The following is an 11,912-nucleotide window of genomic DNA, read 5'->3' as shown; positions in this document are numbered from 1 at the left end:
GAACAATAAAATATTTCTATCGATAAAAGCATCATATCTGAATTAAGTGTAATTTATAATTGAGCATACCTGACACGAATCTTGCCCGCCAGTCTCGTAACCGGCGCAGAGGAAGATGTCTGGTATGAACTCGTGCCTGCCGGCTCTTAAAAACATTGATTTGCACCTATCGTTACTTACTATCGGCACGGAAACCTTAAAAAATAGTAAAAATGTGAGTAGTGAATAGGGCTATGGAATAAAAAGATTATTCAACTCTGAAAATTACCTCTTGTAACACTGAGGGTAATGTTCCACCTTCGCTCAATCTTCCCCAACCCGTCACTGTTGCGTTCTCTCCGATTAGAAGATCATCCGTGGCTGGCAGACAAATTGGCGAGATGTGCGCCGCAAACGTCAAGGAGCTTTCGAGTCGCACCAGTGCCAGATCATATTCGTATGTGAAAAAATTGTACTTGGGATGCACAACTTTCTTGGCGACGCCACGTTCCACATAGGGCAGCCGCTCTTGGACCGACGAAAAGTCATACTCGCCGACTCGTATCCGTATTTGCGATGTCAGCAAACTGAAAGTCGACAGTCAAGTAGCATCGATAATAATATCTCACGAAAGAGAAACGGCGACTACTCACTCATCGACGCAATGACCCGCGGTGGCGATCCAATTCTCGTTGAGCACCGCACCGCCGCACCGGTGAGTGCTCGAGAAGCCGAAAAAAGACGTCCTACGCACGGACACTTGCCAGGGCCACCGGCCGAACGGCGCGTCCTTGCCGCCGACGATCCGTGTCTCTGGTCGTGGGAATAACGGCGGTATTCCGCATTGCATGTTTTTGCTCTCGTCAGCGGCTGCGACCGTCATCACCGAACCCGTTCCCTTCTCGCTCGCCACCGTTGCTTTCTCGCGATCAGTCGATTTTTGCGTTGTGACGGCATTCGTGGTGCTAGCATTGACTGTGTTACTCTCCGCGATCGTTACTGTTGTCATCGCAGTCGTCGGGTTAATTGTAGTGTGGATGGTTATCGAGGACATCAATGTAATCGGCGACGTTGTGTTCAGCATTGTGGTTTTCTTCGTTGGTCTTGGCCTAGTCGATGTTTCCAAGTGAGATGTCGTTATGTAGTGCGCCGAACCTAGGGGCTTCTGATATTCGGTGCTCTACGCAAAATGCATAGTACATATAAATACCTTGCATGGCGATAAATTTTTCGATTATAAATACAATATTATATTGATAAGATTATTAATAAATAATTATTCAAAATTTTAGTACAGATGTTTAAAATATAAATCAATTCATGCGATTAAATGTACCAAAAGTGGAAAAGAGACTATGTATAATAAGATTATTGGAATATTGAGTAATGTTAATATCGAGCGACAATCAACATCTATCAAAGAGAGAAAATACTTGGACGTACTTGTTGCGATTCAGTCGGTTTAAAACTCGGTCGCGATAGAAAACTTTCCGATCCGTTTTGAAAGAGAGCAGAACTATCCGTCCAGTGCGGTTTCAAGGATGGCCTAGGTGGCGTCCAGCTGTTTGACCAGAAATGAAAATTCGTACTTAAAGATGGTATTTGTACAATTTCCGATACAGTAATCGCGGTCATTGGTTTGGGTGATGATGACGATGATGACGATGATGACGATGATGATAATGACGACGGAAACGAAGATGATGAAAAAGACGAAGTTGACGAGAACGACGACGGGGATGACGGTGAGAGCGACGATGGTTTCTGTTTTGTGACGAAGATCGGTTCTGTAGTTACTTGCCAATGAGAAGTTTGTGGTATGGATCCGGCTGCGCTAGAATAAAAGACAAATTTTACGTTATGTCCGATATGTAATTCACGCGAAGTAATAAACAGGAATGTATGTAATGGAGGGTGATACTAGGTGTGTGCCCAAATACGCTGTAGTAATCATCTATCACTGGCAGAGATATTGACGTGTAGGACATTTACACACTTTTCCAATCCGACAAATAATTGTTAAAAAATAATATTTGTGGACTAGAAAAAATATCCGAGATATGAATGGCTGACTTGATAATGAGACTTTCGCTTTCCGGGCAACTGCTCTTACCACTGAGTGATTCAGAGCTCACTTTATACCACTTTTAACAGTGATAAAGTACAGGATTCCAGAGCGATGCTATAACAATTCCTTTCTTTTTTTTATAAATCGATTCGCAATACAGAATAATACTGTTTTTGACGATTTGAAGACAAGTCGCATACCTGGTGGAAGGCTGCTTGACGTAAATCGACTTGGTGGTCGTTGTCGTCGATGTTTTCGTGGACAGAGCCCAGACATTTGGTTTTGAGATAAAATTTGGTCTTTGATCTTCCTGACCACTTATCGAGATCGGTCGATAGGTAGTTGTTTTGACCGAGAAAAACGGCTTTGGGAAATCCGTTGATGATGGTTTCGATTGTGCTGGCTTGGTTGCCCAATGCGGTCGTTCAATGTGTATGAAATTCAAATTCGAATGGGGCTCTTTCGCTGTTTCCTGTTAAAAACAATATTCTATTAAACTTGATGGTGCTCTCATTGCGCGAAGAATAGATCGCTGTTAATCACGATACTTTGCAGTATTGAAGGAATACTTGTATCAGCCATTACCTTTTTAGTATTTTTAATCGATTTGCGCAAAATAAATAAAGAGGATCGTTTGCCAACATAAGACCTGGACATGATATCTATGATTTCGATTACTTCTATTTTTATATAAATATTTTTTAGCCAAGATTAACTAAAATCAACCAAAATTAAAATTATCTTTGGAAAATTAGCCAAATACAATTGTTCCAAGAAAAGCGAGCTTTGACGATATGGAGAAAGTTATAACAAATATTAACATATACATCATTAAAAAAATAATTTTTAAATTATTTTAATAATTAACGAGTTCAAAGTGAAAGAGTTCTTACGTTTTCAATGACGGAATTGACATTTGGCCGATTTATCGTCTCCTGCACGCTGAGATCGACGTCGCCAATCTTCCCGTCGTCCGGTCTCGACTCAAACGGCCTCAGATTATTCGGTTTACCCGGTTTGGCCGGCTTGCTCGAGCCAGCAATCTCATCATCCGCGTGCTCCTTTCCCGGTAAACGTACTATTAGCGTGTTATGGGTCTCTAATTTGTCCTTGAAGTCCGGTTGACTTTGGACGGACAAAGGTTTCTCACTCGTCGCTCCCTCGTCTGGTCTCGTCTTCTGATGATGAGAATGATGACCGCCGGGTCTTTTCGTTTCCTGCGGCATATCTTCTGTCCACGTGTTTAGGGAAGACGCGGAGACAGACACCGCGGGAGTCTGCAACCTGTCAACATCGTGCTCGGACGTCGGTTTCGCGTGCGGCTTTTTCTGCAGGGGTCTCGCGGCACCATGCGGGTACGGTTTTAACGGTCTAGTCGAGCCGTGAAATCCCGAAAGCTGATAAAGATTCGGTTTCGTAGTGCTCGACCCTATGCTCCAACTCGAGAGAGAGGAGGTTGACGTGGTCAATCTAGTAGTCTCGTTTGACATCGCCGAGCCGAACAGAATCGGCCTGAGTGTACCCGTAGTCGTATCGCCGTGCTGTTGCTGCTGCTGCCGATGAGAATGATGAGACGCGCTTATCGTGTTTACCGTCGTGTTGTGGACGCAACAACTGCCGAACATGAATGTGTCTACGCATACGCCCACGTGCGTCCCCTCGGATTTGATGCACTCCCACACGAACATACACGTGCCTTCCTTGCTCTCGGAACCGGGCACTTTGCAGGGCTTCGGACTGATCTTGTAACCTGCACATGAAATGTACGAGAGATCATGCTATTCTTTAGTTGTTCCATATTTCCAACAACCGATAGAGAGAGAAAGAGAGAAAGAGAGAGCAAGAGAGAGAGAGAGAGAAAACCGCGGTGTTTTTGTTAGAGCCGAACTAGAGATATCTATGCTGTATATTGATTAGCGTTTTTCGAGTATACTGTGAAATAAGTCCGTGACTCTTTATTCTCACGTTCGCGTTACATTTTTCACATCGAGATTGAAAATCAAACGTTACACGCGCGTTGAAACGTTCATCATACTGTTGACAAATTTAATTTCGCGCAAAACCGACATTTCTGTCCACGCGCTTGTTTCGAAAGAATTGGGAAAGAAAACATTCTCCGGGCGAAAAGAATACATATATTAAATTTGATGGATGCGCTAAAAAAATGAATATCGCATGACGTCGTGTCGCGCCGATACAGCACGATAAGTCATATGTGTCGCGCGCTCGACAACTAGACTGTCTTACATGTCTTACATACACGAGATCTATCTTGCCGAGTCTATCAAACCAGGTGAAAGTGTACCACTTGTCAAAGAACGCGTGTTTGTGAGAGCTCGCATAAAAAAATGAAACTTAATTGCTGGAAGGAGTATGTAGAGGGGTCTGTGTCATTAACCGAGTCACGGCAAGACTCGGGTAACGTGAATTACGACCGCGATATAGCTTCACGATGTATAGTCGCTTTCTCCGCTTTGGAGACTGACACGATCGTGTCAGTGTGCGCCATAATTGCATTATGTTATAGGAAGTTCGCAAAGATTTTTTTTTTCTTTATGCAGCATATTTTCTTTTCCGTCGATGTTGCGTTCGGCTCGAAAAATCGATGTAATTGTTTCGTTCTCGATACTCTCATCGTTAGACGAGGGTGACGGAATCTCGTTACAAAAATTAGAGATTGTGAAAGTTAGCATTATTAGCCGCTAGATATTTCTAATTTGTTAGCCTGACAGTGAAGTCATCGCGAATACGACCCGATTTAAAATTTGTTCTTTTCCCGAACGCGTCTATCTCTTCCGGCAAAGATCACAACTGATCTTTGCCGGCTGACTGCGTGCAGTCAATTGTGCGTCTTCGTAAAGCGGTAAAGAGCTAACAGATAAAGGAAAGCTCTCTTTCCTTTCTTTCTATTTGAAATTCATCGGAAACAAAAAAAGAAAGTAGCACCTTCTTTCGCTTTTCTTTTCTCACGCTTATGCACGACCGACTGCATCTTGACCGAGTTCTCTTTCCAATTAAGCGTTACACATTTAAGGAGAGAACCTTCGGGCGAAAGAAAGAGAGGTTGCGTGAAGGGAGGATAGAAACGAAGAGAAATGAAGAAAAATGAGAAAGAGAAGAGAGAGAGAGAGAGAGAGAGAGAGAGAGAGAGAGAGAGAAACGGTAGCTGCAAACAGCTCGCTCGAAAGTATACAGAAAAAAATGAGAAGAGATGAGACGAGAGAAGAGAAGACACACAGAAAACTACAGAGAGATGCCGCGGATACCGACAAAAAGCATGTTTAAATCACCAAAAGACATATTACTGACTGTGACCTCGATTCAGCGTGCTGAGAGACCTGGCGATGCCCGACCACCAGAGAATCGTGGCCACATAACCAATCCACCGCATTCTGATCCCTGAAAACAAAGGTGTCATTGGTTAGGTGTCATTGATAAGCGTTTTTCGAGAATAATCGGTAACCAATCGCGCTCTGCTACTAGGCTGGGAAGACTAATTGGAGGTTTAACCCTCTAAATTAGTCTAATATGATTGGCCTAGTAATAGATTTTGTAATTATATCAAGTCAAAGGAGAGCGCATGTGCGAGCATCTACGCTTATGTCTACTTTTTCGTCTCGTCTATTGTCTATTGTTCTGCTACGGGTACACGCGCTTCTTTCTAATTCAATTCCCTATTGCTGATGTACGCTTTTCATGTTAACCCTTTTCAGAAATGCACGAAATGTATTTCATCCTACACGCATATATACATATATTTGTATACACATAATACGCTTTTTTTCTCATTTTTAGTAAAACTACGAATAAGTAAATCATTACAAGTGTATCACACAGATATTGATATCACGTAACTTTATAATTTCTCTATAAACAACACTTCATATAAGCGATTTCAATTTACATAATATCACTACCTACAAGAAAGACAGGAAGCCATCCGGAATATTAAATGCGTCTTTCTAATCTTCGCAACACGTGTATGTATCGCTTGTAACAACGTTTTCTTATTTGGAAAGCGATGAGATAAACAAGGCAAAAGTAAAAGACCAAAATAGAATAAAATTTACATATTTCCATCATCGGTATCAACGATATCACAATATTTCATCAAAGATCGTTTAAAATTTGATACTTCTCATGCGTGATTTATGTTATGCAAGATAATCCAGTAATTTAGAATAAAAATGGAATAGATACATAATTTATAAGTTTTACTTTAGAGATATGCATTTCAGATTTAAAAATATCTAAATCTACGATATAGATGAAATTAAAATAAATCTGGTAACTTTCAGACTTATTCTATTTCTACTCTAGATTCGTCAAATTTAACCGATAACATAATATTAATTTTTTCTTTAAATTTAATTATTAAATAAATTAATATATTAATTAAACATTAGATTTAAAAAACGTTCTCTTACTAATTTATAATTGTAGAATGTGTGGATTCGGTGAATGCTATCAGCAATAGTATTGTATAAAAATTGTCAAGATATTACATGCGTTGTACGAGAAATATCTCATTTCTATCTATCATTTCGCTGACAATAATCTGAGATCGGAGACGGTATTTCAACGACACGACAGGTATCATCGAACACGAAGCTAATTGTAAGACATATCGCGAGAAACAAAAAAGCTATCCTGGTCTGTCCTGTCACCGAATTCTGGTCCCGCATTCCAGGTCATCGATGCAACGTCTCTCGCTTTCGAATGTTCGATCGAGGATACCGTCATCTTGGATCTGTCTCATCATCTTCGTTGCGATTATCTTCACCGATGTTACACATCTTTTAAATGTTCTCTTTGCATTCTTATAGAAAGATGTGTATTCTTTTTATTGAATTTTATTACAAACTTCTATATAATATACTAGACGGATAACACGGCTACATTTTATATAAGAACATGCGAAGCCAAGGCAATCATTTACAATTGGGCAAAATATCAATAAGAATTCGATATTTGATCGATTCATGTTATTCAAACGTCATTCATTCATTCAAATGTAATTTATTCATTTTTTAAACGTATACGTTTAAAACATTAAAAAAGATAAAAATAAACTAAAAATATCAAGTGCACATATAAAAATAAAAATGCCAATAATTTGTAGCATACTTGGCTATCCAAATAAATTCTTAAGATAGATATTGAGATTTCTAAAGAAATATCAATGATTTTCAGTAAGTACATATAACCTGTTCCTCTTATTTTTTTAAAAACTAACTATTTCTATGTGTTATTAAATATGTATCATATATTTATAAATCAATACTTTCACATGAAATATTGCAGTTTTCTCTTCAAAGATAAAAACTGATTGACAGCCTAGTTGAATGCGATAAAAAGAAAATTGAACTCTCAGCAAATATCTTACAATCTGTAATGAACATTTTACTGCAAATAATTATTTTCATGGTCTAGAGGTCTAGAGACTCGGAGGACATATAAAACTAATAGCAAATGTGTGTGTATATATATATATATAATTATATATAAATATAAATATAAACTTCAAAAGGGAGACCGAAAAACGAGGTTTGCTCGTTTTTGTTCCATTTTAGAGAAAAACACACGTTAACCTTCACATATTTTATTAAGAATTTATTTACTTATATTTTTTGCGTTATACTGAAGAAGACTAAGTAAAATCGAAACGTTTATTTGAATTAAATACATTTAATTAAAGAGAATTATCTTGTATTCACAAATTTTTTATTTTTTTATTTTTTTTTATTGACGCCTTTAATTTAGCTCGTATAGTTGGTCTATTATTTATTTTTCTTATTTATTGCTTTGCAATACACAAGCCGCATTGATCTTTATTTTATTATATATATATATATATATATATTCTGCCCAATTGTAAATGGCTGCCTTAGCTTCGCCTGTCACATCGCTGTTAGCAGTCTAGTATATTATATTTTGTTTAAGTAACATAGAAATCTAAAAGATGTCTGTAAAAAATATATTTAAAGAATTTATGTGAAAAATCTACTAGATTTTTTTACAAAGTTATTTAAACATTTGTATATTATATGCCACATTCCTGTTACTTTTGTGTATTATCCATCTTCTAATTATTTTCAAACAATATTTTCTTATGTAAAATTCAATCTTTTATAATTTTTTTGAAAATCGCTATTTCGAATGTAGTTCTCGAGCATAACTCTATTCCACATGTCGCATCTTGCGCAACTTTTGAGGGTATGTATAACTCGGATAACTTTCTCGATATCTCAGAGAAGATAGATGCTCATGTCGGATATTCTGCTAAATGGATATTTCCTTTCCCGTCAGATAAACATAGGTATCTATATTTAAATATTAAATTTTTACGTAATAAAGATAAGTCATAAAAAAATTTTATGTCTTTTCGAAGCAAGTTGTTAATATATATTTAAACTAAAATCTATTAAACACTGTGCAGATTTTTTAATATTATGCTAATCATTACATACTTCAACCTTTGTCTCGAATTTTGTCGCGAATACAGAATGTATCACAGCGCCCGTGCCAGGCGTTTTTTAGGAAAACTTAGGAAAGCATTTTCGAGAAAATTGTTTCATACAAAAATTGTAGGATTTCAAGTAACGCGTTACGAAGCAATATTAGTATGACTTTGAAGAATATTGTTAAGGTCATATAAAGATCACCTTAAAATTTTTAAATGGAAACCCTAATTTTTATTGCATATTCTTATAGCTCATCTCGAGAGATTTTCAAAACACTATAATAAAATATTTTTTCGTTAAGTACTTTTTGAGTTATTTTATATTTTAATCTGACATATTTTGATATAAAAAACAAAATATTTCGTAAAATATTTAGTTTTCAATAATCAATTAGTATAAAAAAATGATAGTTTTTAAGAAAATTATTTTTTAAAATAATTATTTGTTTTTTTTGGCACTAATTGATTTGTCTCATTATTCTGTACATAAAAGTATTACGGTAAGATTATTAAAAACTGAATATTTTACGAAATATTTTATTTTTTGTATCAAAATATGTCAGATTAAAATATAAAATAACTCAAAAAGTATTTAATAAAAAAATACTTTATTATAGTGTTTTGGAAAGCTCTCGAGATAAGCTACAAGAATATGTAATGAAAAATAGAGGGTTCCATTTAAGAAATTAAAGATGTCCTTGACTTGACCTTAACGATGCCATCCAAGGTCAAACCAATGACACCATCTTATGTTCCCCTCAAAACTATACATTTTGAAAGAAAAGGGGTGTATGGATGGTCTAGGACACCCTGTATAATTATTTAAAATGTATTTTTTTAAATAATTATTTGTCTTTTTTACACTAATTGATTTGTCTGATTATTCTGTACATAAAAGTATTACGGTAAAATTATCAAAAACTAAATATTTTACGAGATATTTCATTTTTTATATCAAAATATGTTTACATTATCTAAAACGCACTTCATAAACGGGCTTTATAAAGTATGTATGTATATATAAAAAACTGCAATTTTTTATGATATTATTTCTGGATCTGTGCTTCTTTCTTGAATCTAAATGTGGACTAATTGAAAAACTGATATGCGAATATAAGTCGGTGCTTAATTTGACTGCGTAAGATCTTCATTCTTTTATATTCTCAGGGTGTAGGTCAGGTCAATGAAACTTTCGATAACTTTTTAACGAGGCATTTCCGGATCTATCAGGTCAATGAAACTTTAGATAACTTTTTAAGGAAGCATTTCCGGACCTATGCTTATAGGAACTTTTTGGCTCCAAATTCCATTTCTTATAAGACTCTGAAGTTTCATTGACCTGATTTGGAACACCCTATACAGGATGTCCGATAAGTAAGTGATCAAACGAAAGGTGAAGATAGATTGGATCAAATTGAGTCGAAAAGTCCTGCACCATTTTTTGACCCAATCTATCTTCACCTTTCGTCTGGTCACTTACTTGTCGGACACCCTATATATTCAAATATAAAAGAGGCTACATGCATTATGAAATAAAAAAATTGATTTTAGCTAAACAATACGTATATTAGGCCATAGCCTCTCTAAACTGTCGTTGTAAAATCGGGTCTATAAAGTCTATCCTGCATGCTCGCGTTCGTGTCGGAGGCCGCTCTGGGACAAGGTCAAGAAGCAGAATATAGAACTGTCGCTGGCTACCCGGCTGCGACTCTTCGTTTGCTGCCATCAGTAGCTGCGGTCGCTGCCACTTGAGCCAGAACATGTACCAAGGACGAGAAAAAAGAGATGTCCGATGACCCAGTGACCGCGGATTTCAAATCGCGCTTATCGATCTTCCTCATCGTGACTACTATAATCGTGTACAATAATACAAAAAGAGCTATGCCATCACTGCCAGATCATCCATTAGCCGCAATAAAATCCGAAGCGTGTTGAAGCTGCTTCACAGAAGCAAATGTGTAATTTTTTCATGACGATTAATATCTGTTGCAATTCTAAATTTATAAGCGGAAAGTACGGATAATTCGTATAAGGCATTTCTGTAGATTATATTTAAATAGATTGGTTCGAATAATAATTTATATAACATATATATAAGCATACACGAAGCGGGGGGGGGGGGGGGAAGTAATAAAATTATCCAATTCTCTCAATCTACCATTAAAAAAAGAGAAAAAAAACGTCATATCGCCGTATTAATAAAATGAATAAATATTGATAAAGTCGCGTATGATTTACAGCCGTATTTGTTAAATTTACATATGTCTCCTGTTTGATTAAAAATAATGACGAATACAAAGGATATAACCGTTGTATAAAGCTTAATCATTCAATTTTCAGACTTTGGTCATATATTTACTAACATTGGACTAAAAGGCGAATCGGCCAAGTATATGAGTCCATTAGCATTGATGGTCGTGACAAGATTTCGTAACGCCCACAGGATCTTCTCGCTGTTGACTTCCCAGTTCCCAGGCACGTGCCATGCGACGCGTGAGATGTGTACACTATTTGAAACAGACACCGTATAAATCAAACGTATCTAATTCTTCATGCTCTTTATGCTAGAATACACGCAAACATCGATGTATTGCGAAATAAACAATTTTTATGAACTTTTTAATATGTGTGTGTACATTATATTTTTAATATAATATATAATATATTTTACTCTATAATATAATTATATGATTTTAGTTAATTGAAGTTAATTCTGACAACAGGCTAGTAATTAGAATAATGTGATTTGAAGTACAATCATGTTCAGGATGTCGAATTTTGTAGGAAAGTTCCCTGAAGGTTTCCAAATTCTTCAGGTATTTTTTTTGTTCAAGAGAATATTTTTAGGTATTTTTTTGGATGCAACTTTCTAAAATAAGTTCTTTTTTATATATTATGCGTTTTCTAATACTTTTCACTCATGCAGAGGAAAAATAAAGAGTCACTTCAAGTAATAGATTTGAAAATGTATTAAAACAAGCTGAATTGTGCAAATTAGAAACTTGCACATTGCTTCCTCATCATTTTATTTCACAAAGTTTAAGCTCCTTTAAGCATGTGGATTTTTCAATTTTTGGTTTCGCATAGAGGAAGCTTTATAAGCGAAATAAAAAGATAAAGAAGCAATCACTGATCCTCACTAAATTCAATACCAACCATTTTTTAATGATACTCTATCTATGTAAAAAAATTTAACTCGATATTTCAAAATTTGCGAAAGTTACAATGTATACAAGCATTTTTTAAAAATTTCAAAATTTTATAAAAAATGAACTTTTTCATCGATTCTCACCAAATTCAATACCAACCATCCTTTAATAATATTCTATTCATGTAAAAAAATTAACTTAGATATCTCAAAAATTGTGTAAGTTAGCGGTTGCACAACAAATCGCATACATA

General features: G+C 36.1%; 1 protein-coding gene across 4 annotated transcripts in view; it reads right to left on the bottom strand.

Annotated features, from left to right (window-relative positions):
* Positions 1 to 11,912, bottom strand: part of LOC138934661 (serine proteinase stubble) — a 49,471-nt gene that overhangs the window by 847 nt on the left and 36,712 nt on the right. For 2 of the 4 annotated variants that reach the window (XM_070298640.1, XM_070298641.1), the window contains exons 2-8: positions 5,357 to 5,446; positions 2,941 to 3,797; positions 2,248 to 2,519; positions 1,423 to 1,813; positions 633 to 1,159; positions 269 to 566; positions 70 to 195 (exon numbers count right to left, since the gene is read on the bottom strand). In XM_070298640.1, the coding sequence (XP_070154741.1) occupies positions 70 to 195; positions 269 to 566; positions 633 to 1,159; positions 1,423 to 1,813; positions 2,248 to 2,519; positions 2,941 to 3,797; positions 5,357 to 5,438 (2,553 nt within the window). In that variant the 5' untranslated portion in view covers positions 5,439 to 5,446. Of the gene's footprint in view, positions 1 to 69; positions 196 to 268; positions 567 to 632; positions 1,160 to 1,422; positions 1,814 to 2,247; positions 2,520 to 2,940; positions 3,798 to 5,356; positions 5,447 to 10,873; positions 10,883 to 11,912 lie in introns of those variants that run through there. The other 2 variants (XM_070298639.1, XM_070298642.1) reach the window with 2 other exon arrangements.

This window comes from Polyergus mexicanus, unplaced genomic scaffold (assembly GCF_030449975.1).
Source record: "Polyergus mexicanus isolate NDT 795.1 unplaced genomic scaffold, iyPolMexi1.0 SCAF_7, whole genome shotgun sequence".
NCBI classification, from domain to species: domain Eukaryota; kingdom Metazoa; phylum Arthropoda; class Insecta; order Hymenoptera; family Formicidae; genus Polyergus; species Polyergus mexicanus.
Note: the sequence above shows the minus strand (reverse complement) of the source record. Positions and strands in the feature narration are given on the sequence as shown.